The following is a 20,988-nucleotide window of genomic DNA, read 5'->3' on the forward strand; positions in this document are numbered from 1 at the left end:
TTTAATTTTTTTCGGGATTTTCCGTATCAAATACATTTCACTCGAAAATAAATCGTGTCTTTAATCGATATTTGGACGAGAGCGAAACGCTCAGAGAAAAATAAGTCAGTCAGTAAGTGAATAAAAGTGCTCGTTGTCGGATGTGAACAGAGTTTCACCGTTCTATATATTTATTATCACTTATCTTGACATAGACTTTGTAATTTGTGAAAAAAAAAGAAAATTACAGTATGGAATCGCGCAAAAGACCACACCAAGTTTTGGCGACAAATGGCAATGAAAAAGTTGACGAAATAACCACGATTAATGAAAAGAGATTAATCATAAATCCAACATATAAAGTTAGACAAAATAGACCGGTAAAGACTTGATATCATTTGATTACGTTATACATCCTAGTTCAAATTCATTTAAATTGTCACCCATTGTCACATGCATCACAAATGTTTATTTTAAGTGTCCGGGGGTCCTTGATTTTAATAACTGAATTTTTGGAGAAATTTCTTTTTTATTTTGTAACGGAAATTAAAAATTCAAAAAGTAAACAATAAGAATTGATCAATTTAAACCAATTATTCAAACCCATGACCCCCAAAAGCATTAAATTGATGCAAATTATGTGTGCACATCGCTTAGATCGTTCAGTGAAAGATGAGTACAATGAGAATAAATTCTATCTAAAAATTAACTGTGCATTTTGCGCTCAATAGATATAAATAAACACAATGCACAGCAGTTAACAATGACAAACCTTATTTCGATTATTTTGACACACGTAAGAATTTTGTAAATAAAAAAAAATCGAGAGTGTCGATCATGCATGAATTAAAAATAATCTTGTGACTTGATCGTATGATGTCTTATCAGCAAGTTAAGTTATTGTGCAATTTGTAAATTATATCAGTTCCAATAATACATTTTTTGTTGTACGATAAACCGGGAATTTTTCATTATCAACATGGACACATGTCGAGTTATGTCACTAAATTAAATATATTAACTGTGACTTGTGACTGATTTATTGAATGTCATGTCTTCTTCCGCAAGTCATTCGCTTCTATGAGGGATATTCTTGGACTTTCATTCATATAAATGATGTCTTATTGCTGTTTTTATTGCTAAATGCTTGCGTCAGTCTTTTTTTCTGTGATAATTAAAATTGTTTAGCACTTTAGTCGGCTTTGATGGAAAGTTTATCTGCTTTTCTGTTCTATTTGAGCATTGAAACTGTCTGAAAATTTATTGAAGATGATTGAAATATTTAACGGACTTTTGAAATTCAAAATAGTTGTTTTTTCGTCAAAATCATTCAGTAATTCAAAGTTCATTTCATTTCAATTCATGATTTTTTGAATTTTTGAACATCGTTATATCATCCAGCAAATTAAATGAATTGATTACCGCTAATTAATCTCATCTATTGGCAAAATTGCTTAATCATTCTCACATATTACAATGTTCATTAATTAAAATTCACATAAAATTACTTCTGACCTTCCATGCATGTCTTGTTCGTCAAAAAATAACACTTTTTAAGATCAATCCCCAAAAAAAAGTGTAGATCCATACATTAACGTCATTCAACAATTGGTGCGGTGGCGTGACGAATTTCTAAGAGCACTTTTATCACCTTCATGATAAAATACGCTTTATAATAGTATCAAGGTCAAGCCTTTTTTGAGTCTCTTTTCCTTCTTTTTCTACTTCCACGAAAAAAAGTATAGAAAATAACAAGTTCAAGCAGCAATAAATGAAATCATATTAATGTTAGAATGCGAAACATCAAGCCTATTTGAAAATTACAAATTAAGTGACGTCACGCAATCGGCGATCATTCAATTTAAATGAAATTCTCTCAATTCCGCTCTCTCAAAAAAATGTGTTTACTGGATCTATAATTAATTAATTAAAACGACATAAAACTCTGTTACGAGTACAGATTAGTGATTAAGAATGTCTGAAATTCCCTGTTATTTACATCCTGAAACTGAACTCTTTGTATTATAGAAACTATGACGTGTTTTTTGGGATTTGTGAATTGTCGGGTGATATTTATTTACTCTCTTTCTCACAAATTCTCTCTCCTAAACGTTGTTGCTGTAATAAAAAAAAAATTAAGCGACGTGTTCAGAAAAGCGATCACTATCAGTAGAAATTTGTTTCTCGATGAGTTAAGACTATATTTCTAATAAATAGTTCATTTTAAATTAATTAATTTAACTGTACTTAGTACCTTAGTGAATATTGAGATAGTTATGGCTCCTTATAATACATTCCCGACAATCCAAATTGCAGAACTTTCTAAAGTTTCTAAACAATCGTCTGTAAGTGACACATTTAAGGCTTTCCATATATTTCTTGTGTGTTTTGTTAATGGCAGTGAAAAGTGGGTTGTTAAATATATTTTTGGAATTTATGCTTATTGTTCCACTTTCAATTATTTTATAGACATTAAAAAAAATGAAAATCAAGTGAAACTTTATTGTTTTCATCATCAAATTCACTTTTTACTAATTAAATAATAATTATTACGTCTGACTTAATTATTAAGGTATTTAACTTGAATTAATTCTGTCAGGCGTAACCCCTTAAGCTCACTGGATATTTGTCACTAATTACTTTACTGTATTTATATATTCATAGACATTATGCAAGCCGGCACCATATTCAACAGATCCAGAAGCAATAGCTGAACATGAAGCTTGTGATTATACTCAAAAAATAACAGCGGAAATGGCAAGAAATGGAACAGCACCAAGAAAAATTCGTATTTATACGGATGGAATCTATGATTTATTTCATCAAGGTCATGCACGGCAAATGATGCAAGCCAAAAACATCTTTCCAAATTCTGAAGTTTATTTAATTATTGGAGCCTGTAATGATGAATTGACACATACGATGAAAGGCCGAACAGTAATGACAGATGTTGAACGATATGAAGCAATTCGTCATTGCCGATATGTTGATGAAATTATTAGAGATGCACCATGGAAAATTACTGATGAGTTTATGGCATTGCACAAGATTGACTTTGTAGCTCAAGACTCGACGCCTTATGTCAGTGAAGATTGTGACGATATTTACAAAGAAATTAAAGAAAAGGGATATTTTGTGGCTACTGAAAGAACTGAAGGCATCTCCACATCAGGTCTAGTCGCAAGATTAGTCAAAGACTATGACATTTATGTGAGAAGAAACCTTGCGCGTGGCTACTCTGCAAAGGAACTCAATGTCTCATTCTTGAGTGAAAAGAAGTTCCGTCTACAAAACAAAATTGACGAGATCAAGCATAAAGGAAGAAAGGTTAAAGAAGATTTTATTGAAAAATGGGAAGAGAAGTCAAATGAATTTGTTCGTGCATTCCTGATGCTCTTTGGACGTGAAAATTTGTTGGAAAAAATTTGGGACAAGTCAAAAGGAGGAATTAAGGAAGTCATTAGCTTACATCCAAAAAAGAATAATAAGAAAAATATGATTTGTGACAATAATGGCACTGATTCTCCACCTCCAACAAAAATTCCAAGAATGAAGCACTGCTCAATAACATCAGATGAGGATGATGAGGAACTAAATCTTGCACAATCAGGCTTTCCATCTATCACATTCACATTACCGTCTAATCGTTTCATATAAAAATAAATGGAAATTGACTTCAATGGCTGATTTGTTGTTGTAATTATTAATTCCATATGGAGTCGATATATACACGATATCTGTGATATGATAAATTGAAGTTCTTTTGCATGCAAAATCATTAATTAATAAAAAAATGACAAAAAATTAATCCAAATTCCAAATAATCTGAGAGCTGAAATGAAAACTTCTGTAAATGTATAGCCACGAGAAAATATTAAAAAATCTTCTACTTCTGTTCATGTATTCAATAAATATTTGATTTATTTCCAATGAAATTTCTTCGTTTCTTTTACTTCTGTCTTGCCTGTTTCTTTTTTGTTGAACAATTAGCTACAATTTTTTTAAAGCTGTTTTTAATGCTTTTTTTTACTTAAAAATCAATATTTTCAGGAATTAGTTCTCTCATTTTTTTGTTATAAAGCGTCCAATTACGCACACTTGGTGTCATTATTTCTTTAATTTATTCATGTTCTGCCCTCATTTAAATGTTGAGGGTTTGCCCGAGGGACATATGAGAAAATCGACAGTTGATTGCATTTTACGGTAAGTCGTGGTAAAATTTTTAAGTTTCTGGAACTGAATTTGGTATCAAAGTCATTAAGACTTCAAACTGAAGAATTTAGTCTAAGATTGGCCGTTATTTTTTGAAAATTTTGAATTAAGTTCATTCAAAATTCAAAAAAAATTTTGACAGTTAATTTTCAAAATTCAAAACAATTTTGACCGTTAGTTTTCAAAATTCAAAACAGATTTGGCCGTTAATTTTCAAAACTAAAATTAACTTTTCATTCAAAATAATTTTAACCGTTATTTTTCAAAACAGATATTGTCGTTATTTTGACTGCTGATTCTTTAATTTTGACTGACATTTCCAAAATTTCATTGATTGTAACTCTTTTGGAAACAAAATCTACTAACTTTGTTCTGAAATTAGAACTCACTCTTGCCTAAATATCCTAGTAAGTTTGAGAATTATTTATGAATTTACATACTTCACAAGAAGAAGTTTCTACACTTTAAACTAGAAACTTGCCAACAAACTGACGATATTCCCGTAAAACACATCACATGTCTAATTTCTCATAGTATCACTCGGCCTATACATTGGTAGCTTCTAAATATTAATTATTTATGGAAAAAGTTTAAAACTTAAGAAATGAATTTCAATAGAACGTACTAATGACTATATAATAAGCACATATAAAACGATAAAAAGTGTGTCTAAACCTTTTTTTTTTGGTGAAATTAATAAAGAATATTCGCGCATGAAATGATTCCAAGAATTATCATTATCTCCAATCCATTCAGTCACAAAAAATTGTGTATAAAATATAATAATAATAAATTAATTAATTCAGTACACTAATGAAGTTACATGCTACATATTTATGTATGTCTGATAATAAACTATAAGTTATAATGTTTAATTTGAGAATCCAAATTGTGGAAAGGATGTTGTTGGTGATAAAAATTCATCTTCGTCATCATCTGATGTTAGTGGTAAGTGCGTGGCATTTCCTCTTTGGACACGCTTTGGAGGTGGAGAATCATGCTCTTGCTTATTATTTCCATTATTGCTGCTATTACTGCTGTATGGTTCACCTTCATCATCTGATCTTGATGGTGATAAACTATTACGACTTGGACTTCTTTTATGCAAGGCATCCTTAATTCTCCCTTTTGATTTATCCCAAATTTGTGACAAATTATCGCGTCCAAAGAGCATCAAGAATGTACGAATGAATTCATTAGATTTCTCTTCCCATTTTTGAATAAAATCACCCTTAACATCATCAATCACCTTCTTGCCTTTATTCTTCATCTCGTCTAGCTTATTTTGTAAACGGAATTTCTTTTCATTTAGGAATGACACATTCAATTCCTTGGCAGTATATCCACGCGCAAGATTTCTTCTCACATAAATGTCATAGTCTTTTACAATTCGAGCAACAATAGCTGATGTTGAAACACCTTCAGTCCTTTCAGTGGCTACAAAGAATCCTTTTTCCTTAATCTCTTTATAAATATCGTCACAATCTTCACTGACATAAGGCGTCGAGTCTTGAGCTACAAAATCAATCTTATGCTCCTCCATAAACTCATCAGTAATTTTCCATGGTGCATCTCTAATAATTTCATCAACATATCGACAATGTCGAATTGCTTCATATCGTTCAACATCTGTCATAACTGTTCGGCCTTTCATCGTATGTGTCAAATCATCGCTACAGGCTCCAATTATTAGATAGACTTCAGAATTTGGAAAGATATTTTTTGCTTGCATCATTTGCCGTGCATGACCTTGATGAAATAAATCATAGATTCCATCCGTATAAATACGAATTTTTCTTGGTGCTGTTCCATTCCTTGCCATCTCAACGGATATCTTTTGAGTGTAATCACATGCTTCATACTCAGCTATTGCTTCTGGATCTGTTGAATATGGTGCCGGCTTACATAATGTCTATAAAGATACACAAAAAACAGAAGGAACAAATTAATTGATTGCATGTGCTTCAAATTTTCAATGTTTTATTTTTTCAGCCTGACTAGATGTTGCTGAGTGATATCGTAAATTAAAAAATTCAAGGCGATCTCTTTTTTTGCGGAATTGCAAACATTAAACAAAGTTCAAAGGTATTCCTTCAACAACTCATTGAGGCTGCTCATGGAATTTTGAGAATGAGAGGAAGGAAGACGAGACACATAATTTATAGCACAAATATTTCGCATGTGTTATTTATAGCTTTTATGATCATTTCTTTGCTTTACAACTTGTTTTTTAAAAAAGAAGTGGAAGAAGAACTGTGACAAATCTGTTGCTATACATTACTTAGCACAAAGAGTCGTGTTTGTTGTCACCAACTGGATGTGGATTTGGATATTAATGTTAATGCTTGCGTAGATCAGGCTTTTAGCTTTTTAGCATTTAACAGAGTGTTAGATCATTTTTTGGATTCTTCTAGATACAATACGTCACATATAGTCGAAGCGTGAGCTATGAATCTAACAAAGCTTGCTTTTTGATACATTTTGGTGGGATTTTCCTATTTGATCTACGTCATTCACTCTATCGGCACGTGTTAAATTGCTGTCGTCATTACGGTCAAATTGACAACTCAGTTGAATCTAAACATACTGCTGTCTTAAAGCTATGGTGGGAATATTTGAACGTGTACTAGGATATTGAGTTACTGTCGTCGTGTCGATAGAGACAGTATTGTGTTTGGTATTGGCAATTGTCAGGCGGAAGCCTGTGATAGAACCAGCTTTAGGCGTCATTTGAGGAAGGCCATGGATCATAGTTGATCAGTACGGAAAGCGAAGTAAGTAGTGATGAAGTGGCACCGAGCCAATTTTGTGGACAAAATAGCAAATTGTCTCGATCAGGCTACATTTATTGCAAATATAGAAAGTTTTTTGATGGACGTCATCTAGTCATGTCTACACATTATTATTAAAAACAATGATCATGCATTTCCAAATTTTTATTGTAATCCTGACTCAACTTTCACTAATTATAGCCAAATCACAGCACGATACTCAAATATTCACTGACATGATCAGAACTGCGCCTTAGTCACTATTTAATTATCACATTCAGCTATTCTTCCGAGAAAAGAAAATGTGAGGAAAAAGGCGGAAAAACAAAAAAAGAAATTTCGGCTATGATGTAATGAGGAAAAGTTTATTCTGGGAAAATTGGGGCTTCAAATTCAGCACAAGTTCAATATCGCTATAAATATTCTAAAATTCTTACCGATTTTTTTGGAAGTGGAACATCATGCAATGCTATTGTAGGAATGGTCGTATTAGGTGCCATGTTTAGCAAATTAAGCACTGATTTAATTAAATAAAAATTACTGAAGCACGCAACTACAAATTAACTAAGGTATTTGATCAAATATGCTATTTAGCAGCTATATGTTGCTGTTCCATTGAATTATGAATGTTAACTGACTCATGTAGGTCTTCCACGTATTACATTTTTTCTGCTGTTTGCTATTTTTTGCTTTCTAGATATATGTATTAATTGTGCTGCTCAGAGAGTTACTCGATCCTCTCGAATTTATCTTTACTTGCTCACAGTAGCCAAGCATTTCTCAAATATAAAAATTTTGACGTCACACGAGTCAATTTTTAGATTCAAAAACTTCCAACTCATTCATTCATCATCATAACAAGTTGTTCAAATCTACAATTACGACTTAATCATTCAGGAACAATATTATCAAACAAAAAATGTTTCGAAACGGATCATCCATAATGCTCGTGTGATTGTCACATGTTTATAAATTAGCAGGATCTGAGTAAGTCATTGATTTCATTCACTATCATTGCGTTGAATGTTCATGACTACTTTCAAGGCTTTTGTATGATTCTAAATTTATTTTGATTTGATAAGATAATAAAAATATTGCAAGGTTCCGTAATTTTTGAGCAAGTAGCTATGTATGAGTCTTTTATTATGTTTTTACAAAATGTGAATTTAATGAGTTACTGCAACAGTCAGGTGCACACCGCACAAATCGTTTGTTAAATAGCACAGTGGAACTAATGTGATTTAGCAATATTTTTGGAATTGGTATGAGTAACCCTGACAGGCAAAGAGCATGCTTTCAGAGGACTATCAAATGATGACTACTTTTAAAGTATTTTTGTCCATTCGGATTGGAAACAGAGTTGCAAAAACTGGTGTCTGTAACAGGCACAGGCAACAGATCTGTAACAATATTTGTCTGCGAATAGGCATAAACTATCACAGGCGTTTCCTTGCGAAAAATTGGAAAATCGATGACTGGAAATATAACGGTTTTCTAAAATTCAAAAATAACTTATTTCCAATGAAAATTATTCCAGTTTCTGGAAAGGTCAACTAATAGAACTATTTCAGATATTGGAAGGATTTGATTTACTTTCAATGGAATTTTAAGCTTGGAAAGACTAAATCAGAATTTATTCCACGACTGGTTTTATGAATCAAATTTTCAGTGAATTTGTTCCAAGACAAGAAATTCAATACAGACTTCAAAATTGGACATAAATTGAATTTCCATTGTAAAATCCAATGGAATTTGATTGCTAACTGGAAAGTAATGCCAACTTCCATTAGAGTTCATTCAAGGACTAGAAACACGATATCAAATTCCAATGATGACATTCCATTCTATCTGGAATTTCCAATGAATGTTTTTGTAATTCTAGCAGAATTTTTTGGAAATTTTCAAAACCATCAAAACATGACTCCGTAGAATGACTATATAATGAATATATAACAACATACATTCTGAGGAGATAATCATAACAAATGAATTATTAAGGCAACACTATACAATGATTAAAATCTCTTTAAATAAACATTCTAGAATGACATTGATCGGATGACACTATTGTGCATATACACAATTCAGATCATACGATTCGAACGAAAGTAATATGCATCAGATGATGCAATGACTTACTTCTTCGACTTTCTCTAATTATTCTAAAATGTATATTCATTAAGGAATTGATTTATTTGTGCTAACGTAACTATAAAATGTGTAATCGACTTACTCATCAATTTATTGATTTTTAAAAAGTTATTTTATAGTTTCATAAGAAGTGAGAGTGGGCAAGACTCAAGGATTAGTCACTTTGTAGCTTGTTATGCTTAGGGAAATTGAGGATTGAATGGAATGCTGAATATTAAGTAATATTAATATTGTGAGTCGGAGATTCATAAGCATTCAAATACCAGCGTTCGAATGATGTATGGAGCAAGGCATTGACATTCTTCATCCGCTTTCATCCGGATGAAACGTGTGTCAATGCCTTGGTATGGAGTCAAATCGACTCAAGTCGACTTTTCCATACAAAATCCGAGTCGACTTCAAACTGTGACAAAAACTTTACCCTAACAGGCAAAGAATGTGCTCTTATGGTACAGAAGGACCACTACGGATCCTAAAAACGGTCTCTTTGCCTGTAAGGGTTCAACACTTGAAAGATGTATGCATAATGTTGCTGACAAGATTGAAACTTGGTCTAGCCAAACAATATTTAATTTCAAGAATGAACTTACACCCTTCAATCCTTACGAGACTTATTAGTAAACACAAATATGTTCCACACGCATGTGTCCGCACAACTTATTATTTAATATGTTGAAATTAACTTAATATTTAATGTAACAAACACCGGGTGAACTTTCAAACCCTAAATAGTTAATGATTCTTACCGGTCTATAAACTTTGATACTTTCACTTCCATTCTGTATAGTAATTCCTTCCATATCATGATTTAAGCCATTCTCATTCGTTGAGTCATGGGGTCTTTTGCGTGATGCCATGTCTTATTTGGTGATGAGTTTCTGGAATTTAAAGAAATCAATATTAATTACCATATATTTATAATTAAAAGACGGACGATAAAGTTTCTATGACTATATATTGTGTGAACCTTATGAAATTAATCCAGCAGTCGTTGTATTACTTTAAAATACCATTAAAATTGCGAATTTTGTGGCTTTCAATTTCACAATTTGCATTCCAGTCTACAAAAATAATACTTACAGAGTAGCAATGGAATCAACTTTGTTTGTTTCTATTTACGTAAACAGATATAGAATACAATGAACCAAAAGGTCGTACTATGATCTGAATAACAGTAGATCACAATATTTAATGTCGATTAAGCATCAGTCGAGAGAATTAAAATGAATACGACGGGGTGATTCCGTCTTACTGCTGTATTGTATATTGTATGTCTCAAAAATTTGAGAGAATATTTACAATCAGCTGTTAATTTTATATAATTCGCTCAAAAAATACACTATTTTTTTGCTAATATTTGCTCATGCGCGCTTATTAAACATCAAATACAAAAAAAAAGGTTCTTCCACGTCATCTACATGTGTTTTGTTGTTTCCTTTTCAATTCTCTCAATCTCATTATGCTTGTCAAACTGTATATAGAATGAAAATTGAGAAGCCGGCAAATTTATATTTTTATTTTTCTCTAAATGCATGCGATATTATTGCAAGAAGAAGTTCTTAAATTAGAGCGTCGTGCCTCTAAAATAAAACCAGCCAATCGTAGACGTTGTAGATCATCATACGATACTTTGTTTTTCACTATAATAAAATAGTTTTTGTGAGTTCTATAGTCAATTTATATAGCTATTAGTGATTCTGTCTGCTTATAGTCTGCCTGACTGTCTCACAAACAAACTGGTTTTTGAACATTTTCTGATTAGAATGCTGTGCGTGTACAGCAAGTTCCTTTTCTTTTCGTTATCTTCTTTTCAACCCGAACAGCACATACATAGTGTTCGCTAGGGCACAGCTATGTCGCTGTATTTACGGAGAGACGTGATGTTACCCTGACGACACATAATGTTCGCTAGTGTACAGCGGAGTCGCCGTGAATACAGTAATAAAACGCGAAGATGTCCGAACAGCACACTGTCTTCGCTAGGGTACAACTGTGTGGCCGTCAATTTGGTGATTAGACTCGATGTTGCCCAGGCGGCACATACTGTTTGCTACTGCCGTATTGAAGATTATACGCTTAGTTGCCCTGATGACCTTGAGACACCGGAGTTCGATCAAATTTGACTCCCAAAAATGTGATACTCAGTATTGTGCTACTCGGGTCATTGTATTACTAGCCACCAACCTTACGACTCTAAATGTATTACTATGGACATAAAGCTACAAGCGTAACAATCTACAAATATTTCATCATCAAATGCGTCATTGCAGCAACCTTCAGACAAGCCAATTTTCATGCTTATTGTTACAATTTTTGGACTTTGGGTTTGTCGTCTGTTCTGTTAAAAAAATGATTTCGTAAAAGGAACTTGACGCTCTTTATTGATAGTCGAAGTTCCACATATTTTCAACAAAAGTTCATCGGCATGAAACAGGTTATCGTAACTGAAATGTTCTATCGACAATTTCGACAGTTTGAGAACAATTGAAAATTTAAATATGTATGAAAACATATCGGATGCCTGCCTTATTTCTGCAGAAATATGTAGCAGTTTACATAATTATCCATTGCGATGTACAAGCATAAATTGCTGTATTTCATCTTGTTGTACAATATTTTCGGCACTTCCGCAATCTTTAACTCATTATCATCATTTGTTAAATATGGAGCAATCTATAAAGAGCTTGAAGGCACTAACAAACGTGATGATGTAAGGAATTTCGTTAGTACAGTACTCATAAAATCACTGCCAACATCAACAATTTGTTTTATTACCGACAGCATATATGAAAATGAAATGTATTATGGATCATTGATAACATCAATTGAAGGACGATTGATATACATATTAAGCATAATCGATTCCGAGGCATTTGAGGACGATGATATGGAACCAACAGAAAAAGTCGTTCTTATGCTTAATGTCATGAAATCTCAAAGCTGTGATTATTACATCATTCTGATAATTAATGGAATTCAAATGATTGGATTATTAAGGTATGCTGATCATCATCGACTGTTCAACGCAAATGCCAAGTTTATCATGTTGCATGACTATCGTCTATTTGCACCTGAGTATCACTATTTATGGAAGAGATTGATAAATGTTATCTTTATCAGGAAGAGTCAAATGGATGATAAGAAGGGCTTGTTATATGAGCTATCAACAGTTCCATTTCCATCAACATTAAGAGGCATTTATGTCTCAAAAATTGTAAACTACTTCATACCGCCGAATCGTTTTCTAAAGAAAACGGAACTGTTTGACGATAAGAAAAGTGAACAGATTAATGGAAATCATATGAATGTTGTTGTCTATTCTCACGCGCCAGCAATTATTAAAGATTATAATGACGATGGAAATAAGTCACAAGTTCATTATACTGGACTTGAAATTGAACTGATAAATGCGATTGGAAGGGAAATGAATTTTAATTTAAATTTTTATGAGACAATTGACAGTGAATATGAAAAATGGGGACAGAAAATAGCTGGTGGAAACTACACCGGTTTATTAGGTGAAATGAATGAAGCACGTGCAGACATAGCATTAGCGGATTTATATCATACGATGTATAATTATGATGTTATGGACTTATCATATCCGTACACAATACAATGTTTGACATTTATAACGCCAGAAATATTAGGAGATAATTCTTGGAAGGCACTTATACTTCCTTTTAGACTTAACATGTGGATTGGAGCATTTTTGTCGTTATTTTTTATCGTTATTGTATTTTGGCTGTTCTCTAAATCCTACATTTTTATAGACAATGAAGATTATGTCCGAGTCGACTCAGCAACAGGAAAGAAAACTTTAGTTAAGGATCTTTTTGATGACTTTTCAGCATGTATAGTCTATCCATATTCAATGATTTTATTAGTTTCACTTCCATCACTACCAAATCGTTGGTCTATAAGATTATTAACTGGATGGTGGTGGATCTATTGTGTCTTATTGATTGTTGCTTATCGTGCATCATTAACATCAATTCTAGCAAATCCACAGCCACGATTAACTATCGATCAATTAGGAACACTTGCAAATAGTCGAATAAAATGTGGTGGATGGGGTGAACAAAATCGAAACTTATTTATCACTTCACCCGATCCAATAGCACAGAAAATTGGCAGTAAATTTGAAAATATTGATGTCGCCGAGGATGGTGTGAGTTTATTGAGCATATATGCATAGATATTTAAGTGATTTTATTATTCTATTTATAGATAATGAAAGTGGAAAAAGGCGAATTTGCATATTTTGAGAGTTTAGAGGAACTACGACGATTGAGATTTCAACATGAAATGAAACAAAGTCAATTATCTCAAAAACTACACATAATGGATGAATGTGCTATAAAAATGCCGATAAGCATTGGATTGGATAAAAATTCGCCCTTGAAAGAGAAAATTGATGAGATTATACTCAGGCTTGCACAAGGAGGATTAATTAAGAAGTGGTTCAATGACGCAATTCAGAGTTTTGTATCGAGTGTAGAAGAGCCACCACAAGAAGCTCTTATGGATATAAAGAAATTCTTTGGTGCTCTCGTTGCACTTTTTGTTGGATATTTAATTAGTATCTGTGCCTTTCTTGGTGAATATGCTTATTGGTCATTTTTTGTAAAACGTCATCCAAAGTATGATAAATATTATAAGCGAATCATACTGGATTGTGAAATGGAATCACTTAAAATTGCAAAACGTCGACGTCATCAGAATAATAAGAATCTATTGAACAAAAGAAGTGCTTATGCGTTTGCAAAATTACAGTATTAAGTCACTAGGTCAATGAAGTAGTTTTACATACATTTTGTGTTATTGACAGCGCGTATCACTGTGTATAAATACACAACATGCTTTTCTGTTCACGTGCTTAAAAATCTTCTTTGTAGAAATCACGTAACATTTAGACTTTATATTGGCTAATAAGAAGAATCTTACACAAAAATATTTTAATGATGAGAAAATCAATAAGATGAAAAATTTTACTACGACCATGGCTTATTAATTTCATAAACGAGTTCCTTGAATTCTCATTTGTTCACACAATATATTCTCATCGTAGAAACTGTATTTAAATTGTGACTCACCTGATTAAATGAATTGAAATGATGAAAAAGAAAAATCGTGCAATATGATTTAGTTGAATATGAGGTATTTTCTGGACTGTTGCAAATATCCTTTATATTCCACTTAATTATTGTATATTTAAATTATATATTCTACTATTGTATTCTCAACAAAAGCTTTAATTTCCATTAAATTTTTCAATTTTCACTTTCAGAATAAATTTTTCTACCAGCTCGATTGTAAACAGAATTTCGAGTTGTAAAGTCACGAATATAAAGTTTATGTGTGTATTAAGCGCATATTTTGAAACTTTTAGGGACTGTGGTCAAGTGATGAGATTTTAGGGTTCGAGATCAATTCTTCGCACAAAAATGTTTTTTAAATAGTATTTTAAAATTACATCTTAGGAATCTTCGACTAAAAATAACGATCAATTTTCAAAAAGAAGAAGGGAAATTCGACGTTTTTGGCGGGAATTTTAGATTCCTTAGTTCAATCTTCTTCTTTCCCAACAACTCCTTAACTGAATGTCACAAGACAACGACTCCTTACCATCATTGTAATATCATGTCTATCCCTAAAATGTTACGACAATATGAAGCAGTAATGAACAAATAATATTGAGGAATATGTTAAAATATGAAGGGGTATCAACACTAGAATGTTGCCGGTTCATGATGTTACTTAATTGCGCAGTTTCTCTTTTTGATTTAACTGAATTAAAGACAGCATGCTTGGATTTTCTAACTGCTTTTTCTGATTTACTTAATAATTTTGGAAATTGTTGATGTGATCCAGAATTGTTGAATGGGACAATTCGGATGAGTTTCTAGCTGGATCATACTAGACTTTGCTTACTGATCACTTAGAGTTAAGAGCTACTAAAGACATCTCTGATTATTACATCCAACAACTTGAAATTATGTAACACATCCCTAAATTATCTAATCCTAATAAATTCCAATAAGAATAATACCTAAATTCAATTGCCGAAAATATTCTCCGACAATTTCCCCGAAAAGCTATAAAATATTAAATGGGCATATCGAGTAAACAGGTAACAAAATAAATCAAATATTTTTATTTTATGTCATTTCTATTTGTCTTTATAATGTAATTAAATATTTACAAAAAATTGCCTCTAAAATAAAACTTAAGCCTACGTGTACTATACAGAATTAACAATTAGTTAATTATATTAATTGTTATAGATTAATCTTGAAGGATATAACGAATCTTTACACTAAACGAACATCAAACTGGATATTTATGAGTACATTGGAATTACTTTCTTCGAGAAAGTTTACTTGTGACTTCCAAATCAGTTCCACTAAGCTACTTTGCTGCACAATCACAACAAAAATTCACAGCTCTCTCCTCCCATACCCAAAGTTCTTTTAAATCTCCATGTAATCCTTCTATTCCAATTTTATTTTTCGTCTGTACACATTCACCTCGTCTCCGTCTAAGAATCTTGACTGTAAATGATCTTGGTTTACATTGAAAATGTCCATAAAAACAAGAATGACGTGTACACTCCACCGTTCTTAAATATCGTGGATAGTAATCAAATCCAAGATCCAGCCATTTAATTTTCGCCTCACATTCCCAAGGTCTTTTACTTTGCTGCTGTATACTGCTTCCTTCTGTCTCTGTTCTTCTTCTAAAATTTGATCGCTGAACTCTTTTCTGACTTTCATTGGATGTGCCTTCCTCTATCTCTCCACTTTCAGTTGTGTTCTTAAGATGCTGCACTTCCCATGCTGGCATGTCACTAATCTCCATTGCATATGTGTCATCAACGTAGAATGGCATGAAGTCATTTGCTCCTCGCTTACCCGCTTCATTTTTGGGCTCTGGATCCTCTTCAATCTTTGGTTCATCTATACTCATGTATCTATAATATAATTTGGGAAGGCATTAGATTGGGTGCTTAACTATTTGGATGATGTGAGAATGGTACACAGAGGATCTAACAAGTGAGGTAATTTATATGGAACCTATTGTCAAGGGAGGAATCTATTGTCAGTATTCAATGTAATACGAAATTGTTCAAGTGTTGTACATTGCAAGTACACAAGGATGACATTAAGACCTGGTATACCATGCAATGCACCTAGGAACAATATATTAGAATAGGCTTTGTCCAAACTTGCAGGTTTGGAGACAAAAAACCTAATCCTGCATCCGTGGACAAACTATAAGATAATACAGGCTTGCGCATCTAAAATGTAGGTCCTCGGTTCTTGGTCAAACCCTATGTTAGAGTAAGATGCTAGTATACCCAACACACAAGGCACCTTGCGTTTTAAAGATTTCAATTCTACAGTAACCATATGAAGGACAAACTAGTTAAAAACTGACCCAAGGTTCAATCAAGTGACCAGCTTCAACTATTGACTATAGTTTGACAAAATAATATCCAAGAAACCAGCAACAGGACTAGATATTTTTTAAAGTAAATCCTAATTACTTAGTTAGAATCCTTTAACCGAGGTTAAACCTGAATAATCACAAGAAACCTGACCAGTAATTGAACATTGAGCATTTAAACTACTTTAAAACATGTTAGATCAACTAATACACACCTTGAATTAAATGCAGCTCCTAAAATATCATTAAGCACTAGTGCTGACAACTCATCACACTTCTTTGGTTCAATACTGCTTCTCTTTTCATCATTAACTAAATTTAAACTCGTTATTTCCTTCTTTGCTATCACTTTCTGATTAAATTTCACTTTTGTACTAAAAGTTCTGGATTCACTTTTTGTTTGCATTATAAATAAACAGACAATAATAAACTTTATTTGCACCATGATTGAAACTAGTTCCTTTGTTAATATCACAGAGTAATCTTTGATTCGATTAAAAATTTATAATTTAATTGTTCTATTTTTTTGCACTCGAAAACAACAAAACGATATGATTAGTGTCGCATCATGTAAAAGACTGTTGACTGTTTTGGTAAGGTCACATTTCTCTCAGCACGTCAAAAAAGTTTTAAACAAATAGTAGGTAAGTTAATTACCGAAGAGAAGAAAAAAAAGGATCTTATTTACAATTGTAAATACGTTACTACTACTCTTTTTTTGGCATAAATCCACACATTCTTGCTACCTGATTAATATTTTTGAGTACACACATTTACATGTTTATTGGAATGTCACTTAGACAAGTCAATTATTCTCAACTTTTTATTTATTTACTTTTTATGATTTTAATGCTTTTTACATTTGTGCCTACATGCTCCACATTACTTTTCCGACTTACAAATAAATAAGAGGCTGAGTCCAAAAAGAACTGTTGGACATGAAATGATCGTTTGAAATGCAAAACAAATAAGAATGCAATTCTTTTAAAATTGGCAACAAACTTTTTGACTTTCCATCATAATAATATAGTAATAATAATCTCATATATGGCTATGCATACAAGAAAAAGGTTAGTCCGTAGAAGGTATAAGAGAGAGATTATGTAACAATAAAAGAATAGAACAAAAGGGAGAGGAGGATGAGTTATGACAGAAAAAAAAGGGTGGAATTATAATTGACTTATTTACTGCCATCATTAAAGCCTGAATTTTCGATCATTTGTAAATCTCGTGTTATCTGGTCAATTTTATGCTGTACATTTTGTTGACGTTCGTTATCAATCTGATCCTCGAGTTCTCTTATTTCTCTCTGTATCGTTCCGGTATTTTCAATCAGGCTGATTAGTTCGCTGAACTCTGTGTGCAATGAGATTAATAATTTGTATGCTCGTTTGGAATATTCGTCCTGTTTGGCTGTCTACAATGTTTAAGAAAAAGAGATACCTTATTAAACTTTTATTGCATGATTTAAATTGTGTTGTTCATGAAGGATATACATCAAAATTCAATCAAGTCTTTATTATGTTCCTGAATAGCACAAATCGGCCAGTTGATGCAAAACCCGGCGTTACACTGACAGGTACCATGATTTAAACCAAACCCGACATCTTGACAGAGTGATGTTTTGATCGATTAACCGATTTGTGCTACTCGAGGTAGGACATCATTAGCAATCCCATGAGACCTAACATATGGTGTCATGTGAGCACCCTCAAGACAGAAGGACAAGAGCATGTCTAAAAATCTCATAATTTGTTGTACATCATCTCTGAACAACCTTAACCCCTTCCATTACCTTAGTCCAAACCAATTCCTCAGTCACCGTAAACTGTCTTTGCAGCTGCCCTTCAATATTGTTAATAGACTTCTGCAACATCCTCGTCTCTTTGAGAATCTCATTTATATCGTAATTCTGCTTATTAATGCTCTTAATTATGTCAGTTATTCGCGATGTGTAGGCAGACCTCTCTGTCGTTCTCTTCATTTTACTTAATTCTTCTTGTAAGTTTTGTTGCAATTGAATTTTATGCTTGATATCTTCATGAATATCACTGACTGTCTGCTTAATGTTCTTTACTTTATTGCGCGTTTCCTGTATTTTCTGTAATTTATTGAAATTTGTTCCTTCAAATGATTCAAGTTGCTGTTCCAATGGGATTTTATGAGCTTCGAATTTAGCATTTAAAGTTTGTCGCTTTTGTGCAGCCATTTCTAGTGTCTGCTGTAGTTTTTCAATGCTCTCTTCTGGATTGTCAAGGAGCATGCCAACTTGCATTTTTAGCTTTCCTTTAACTTTTGCTTTTTCAAGGTTCTCTTTCTCTTCCTCAATATGCTTTAATTGTTCGTTCCTATCAAATGTCAACTGCCTATAAATATCTTCCTGCTCATCCACTTTATCCTTTAAAGTTTCAACTTTTTCGGAAAGAATTTCAAGCTGTGACTTAATAACTGGTTGTGGTTGTTGTTGCTGGATGTTTTCTGATGTAGCAAGCTGTGGAATATTGGAATGGGATGATAATGTTGATCTTGATGATGATGGAACTAAGCTTAAAGATTGTGTCGATTTGATCATACTGGTTCTCAACTTTTTAGCTATTTCTGCTGATTCAGACTTTATTAAGCTCTTCTTAGTCAAGTCTATGTCATGTGAGTGGATTATTGAAGGAATCAAATTCCTTGTTTGGTGGAAAATTGACGGCTGGAACTTGACTTCGTACTCGTGAATGTTTTCATCACTTGACAGACTTGGTTTTGCTAGTTCTATTGGTGAGAATGGAACTGTAGTTGGCTTTTGCAAGAATCCAGTTACCCAAGGTTTCCTCAAATCCATTGCAATCTTCCTTGCTATCTCATTCTCTATTCGTTGAGCCTTACTTAATGTTCTTGGCTGTTGGAATGAATCAGTCTTATCCTCACTTTTCGGTAAATGCTCAATCAGCCACATAAAAACTCTTCTTAATTCAGTCACATTTGAGTACAGTATCGTCTGATACCCTAAATCACCATTATATCCCAATGACTTGCAAGTATCAACCAACTGTGATGCACATGAGAATCTTTGAGCCATTTGTGCAGGCAATGACTTTGGAATTTGAGTTTCTGGTTGAATTATTTTGCACAATATACCAATGGACTTGTATATCTCTTCTGGACTCAAATCCTTTAATCTGACATCCTCATCCAAATCACATCCAACTTCCTTTAATGATCCAAGAATTATTGAATCTACTTCCTCCATATTTTTATTAAATTATTGAATAATTTTTTTTTGGTGATCTTCACAGCAAATGATAACAACAAAAGTGTTCCTCAATATGCAATGCTTATGATTTCAAGCATAAAACTGTTGAGAGGTTCTGAATAAAACATTTGAACGGTTCTCAAAAATATAAACATTGAGAATTGCTTAAAGTTGTAAAAGTTGAAATTTCTGAGAATCTAAATAGTTTCTTAACCAAATTAACAAAGTTATGAACAGAGGAAGTTAAAGTTTATACCTACATCCATATCCTGATTCATGTCATACATCAAAAATGGAAAATTTCGTTGAAAATAAAACCATGCCGAATGAAAACAACAAGAAGATAAGCTTCACAGGGAAAGTGCTAATTGGTGCTTCTGGATTAGTTGCTGTTGGAATTTCTGTCGTCTGCTTCCCATTTATATCCCCAGCATTTCGAAGATTCACTTTGCCTTTCATACCTGCCACAGACAAGCAATTGCGAAACATTCTTAGTGTGTTGCCAAAAAATCCAGTCAAGAATAATCGACTTTTGGATATTGGAAGTGGAGATGGACGAATTGTCATCCAAGCTGCTAAGGTAAGGCTTTGATATCTGAACTAAGTCATGAGTAATTTAAATCAACTTCCTTTCAGCATGGATTCAAATCAGATGGAGTCGAACTGAACTACTGGCTAGTCCTCTATTCACGTCTTGCCTCACTCCGATCAGGAACATCAAAAAATACAAAATTCTTTAGAAAAGATTTATGGAAATATCCACTTGATAGCTACAATTATTGTGTAATTTTCGGTGTAGAAGAGATGATGATTAAGCTTGAAGAAAAGTTTGATAAGGAACTGAAAAAAGGCTCGACAGTTATCGCATGCAGATTTCCATTACCAAACAAATCACCCACTAGAGTGTTATCAGATGGTGATGTCGATACTGTCTGGATATATGATTATAAATAATCTATAATAATTGTGAAATAATAAACAGTAATGCACGTAGTTCTTATCAATATGTCTTAAATTTCTCACGTGTCTGACTCTTTTCTTTATATTGCCTTGTTGCTTAGCTATACAATCCCCAAAATAACCATTGTAAGGTTCTCCAGACAGACTGTAATCAGTCACATACTACAACTTATTTTTGAGTACATTCTCTCATTAAACTCTCAATTGCTCCGTGATATTTTGTTA

The 20,988-nt window shown here is 32.8% G+C and overlaps 6 protein-coding genes across 9 annotated transcripts; 3 read left to right on the forward strand and 3 right to left on the reverse strand.

The window, feature by feature from the left end:
* The first annotated feature begins 104 nt into the window (after nucleotides 1-104).
* Nucleotides 105-3,914, forward strand: LOC139089079 (choline-phosphate cytidylyltransferase A-like). 2 transcript variants are annotated; one of them, XM_070638510.1, is made up of 2 exons: nucleotides 105-359; nucleotides 2,644-3,914. In XM_070638510.1, the coding sequence occupies exons 1-2, from the start codon at nucleotides 231-233 to the stop codon at nucleotides 3,634-3,636; spliced, it is 1,122 nt and encodes a 373-aa protein (XP_070494611.1). In that variant the 5' UTR covers nucleotides 105-230; the 3' UTR covers nucleotides 3,637-3,914. The 2 variants fall into 2 exon arrangements, with proteins under 2 accessions (XP_070494611.1, XP_070494620.1); XM_070638519.1 differs by lacking the exon at nucleotides 105-359 and adding an exon at nucleotides 1,581-2,324.
* On the reverse strand, nucleotides 3,870-14,446 carry LOC139089054 (choline-phosphate cytidylyltransferase B-like). Of its 3 annotated transcripts, none has more exons than XM_070638487.1 (3): nucleotides 14,210-14,446; nucleotides 9,860-9,991; nucleotides 3,870-6,103 (listed from the first exon to the last, which is right to left on the reverse strand). In XM_070638487.1, exons 2-3 carry the CDS (start codon nucleotides 9,968-9,970, stop codon nucleotides 5,063-5,065), a joined length of 1,152 nt encoding a protein of 383 aa, XP_070494588.1. In that variant the 5' UTR covers nucleotides 9,971-9,991; nucleotides 14,210-14,446; the 3' UTR covers nucleotides 3,870-5,062. The 3 variants fall into 3 exon arrangements, with proteins under 3 accessions (XP_070494588.1, XP_070494595.1, XP_070494601.1); XM_070638494.1 differs by lacking the exon at nucleotides 14,210-14,446 and adding an exon at nucleotides 10,194-10,368; XM_070638500.1 differs by lacking the exons at nucleotides 9,860-9,991; nucleotides 14,210-14,446 and adding an exon at nucleotides 7,400-7,627.
* On the forward strand, nucleotides 11,660-13,941 carry Ir68a (Ionotropic receptor 68a). The gene is made up of 2 exons (XM_070638463.1): nucleotides 11,660-13,284; nucleotides 13,344-13,941. Exons 1-2 carry the CDS (start codon nucleotides 11,686-11,688, stop codon nucleotides 13,893-13,895), a joined length of 2,151 nt encoding a protein of 716 aa, XP_070494564.1. The 5' UTR covers nucleotides 11,660-11,685; the 3' UTR covers nucleotides 13,896-13,941.
* A 944-nt stretch (nucleotides 14,447-15,390) lies between the features above and the next one.
* trk (trunk) lies at nucleotides 15,391-16,978 on the reverse strand. The gene is made up of 2 exons (XM_070638264.1): nucleotides 16,778-16,978; nucleotides 15,391-16,086 (listed from the first exon to the last, which is right to left on the reverse strand). The coding sequence occupies exons 1-2, from the start codon at nucleotides 16,966-16,968 to the stop codon at nucleotides 15,525-15,527; spliced, it is 753 nt and encodes a 250-aa protein (XP_070494365.1). The 5' UTR covers nucleotides 16,969-16,978; the 3' UTR covers nucleotides 15,391-15,524.
* A 356-nt stretch (nucleotides 16,979-17,334) lies between these two features.
* Nucleotides 17,335-19,847, reverse strand: LOC139089046 (coiled-coil domain-containing protein 22 homolog). Its single transcript, XM_070638475.1, has 2 exons — nucleotides 18,358-19,847; nucleotides 17,335-17,979 (listed from the first exon to the last, which is right to left on the reverse strand). The coding sequence occupies exons 1-2, from the start codon at nucleotides 19,798-19,800 to the stop codon at nucleotides 17,743-17,745; spliced, it is 1,680 nt and encodes a 559-aa protein (XP_070494576.1). The 5' UTR covers nucleotides 19,801-19,847; the 3' UTR covers nucleotides 17,335-17,742.
* Nucleotides 19,848-19,918: 71 nt separating this feature from the next.
* Nucleotides 19,919-20,818, forward strand: LOC139088697 (ATP synthase subunit C lysine N-methyltransferase). Its single transcript, XM_070637963.1, has 2 exons — nucleotides 19,919-20,383; nucleotides 20,440-20,818. The coding sequence occupies exons 1-2, from the start codon at nucleotides 20,096-20,098 to the stop codon at nucleotides 20,755-20,757; spliced, it is 606 nt and encodes a 201-aa protein (XP_070494064.1). The 5' UTR covers nucleotides 19,919-20,095; the 3' UTR covers nucleotides 20,758-20,818.
* The last annotated feature ends 170 nt before the right edge of the window (nucleotides 20,819-20,988 follow it).

This window comes from Chironomus tepperi, unplaced genomic scaffold (assembly GCF_022539635.2).
Source record: "Chironomus tepperi strain 1889 unplaced genomic scaffold, CSIRO-AGI_Ctep_v1 contig_12, whole genome shotgun sequence".
Classification (NCBI taxonomy): Eukaryota; Metazoa; Arthropoda; class Insecta; order Diptera; family Chironomidae; genus Chironomus; species Chironomus tepperi.

What these genes read in the sequence shown, in the direction of transcription:
- LOC139089079 (XM_070638510.1), top strand. Translation starts at nt 231, where the DNA reads ATGGAATCGCGCAAAAGACCACACCAAGTTTTGGCGACAAATGGCAAT. An exon ending in AAGTTAGACAAAATAGACCG is followed by an intron (nt 360 to 2,643) that starts GTAAAGACTTGA and finishes ATATATTCATAG; the next exon opens with ACATTATGCAAGCCGGCACC.
- LOC139089054 (XM_070638487.1), bottom strand. Translation starts at nt 9,970, where the DNA reads ATGGCATCACGCAAAAGACCCCATGACTCAACGAATGAGAATGGCTTA. An exon ending in GTATCAAAGTTTATAGACCG is followed by an intron (nt 6,104 to 9,859) that starts GTAAGAATCATT and finishes GTATCTTTATAG; the next exon opens with ACATTATGTAAGCCGGCACC.
- Ir68a (XM_070638463.1), top strand. Translation starts at nt 11,686, where the DNA reads ATGTACAAGCATAAATTGCTGTATTTCATCTTGTTGTACAATATTTTC. An exon ending in TTGATGTCGCCGAGGATGGT is followed by an intron (nt 13,285 to 13,343) that starts GTGAGTTTATTG and finishes TTCTATTTATAG; the next exon opens with ATAATGAAAGTGGAAAAAGG.
- trk (XM_070638264.1), bottom strand. Translation starts at nt 16,968, where the DNA reads ATGCAAACAAAAAGTGAATCCAGAACTTTTAGTACAAAAGTGAAATTT. An exon ending in GGAGCTGCATTTAATTCAAG is followed by an intron (nt 16,087 to 16,777) that starts GTGTGTATTAGT and finishes ATTATATTATAG; the next exon opens with ATACATGAGTATAGATGAAC.
- LOC139089046 (XM_070638475.1), bottom strand. Translation starts at nt 19,800, where the DNA reads ATGGAGGAAGTAGATTCAATAATTCTTGGATCATTAAAGGAAGTTGGA. An exon ending in AGGAATTGGTTTGGACTAAG is followed by an intron (nt 17,980 to 18,357) that starts GTAATGGAAGGG and finishes TAAACATTGTAG; the next exon opens with ACAGCCAAACAGGACGAATA.
- LOC139088697 (XM_070637963.1), top strand. Translation starts at nt 20,096, where the DNA reads ATGGAAAATTTCGTTGAAAATAAAACCATGCCGAATGAAAACAACAAG. An exon ending in TTGTCATCCAAGCTGCTAAG is followed by an intron (nt 20,384 to 20,439) that starts GTAAGGCTTTGA and finishes ACTTCCTTTCAG; the next exon opens with CATGGATTCAAATCAGATGG.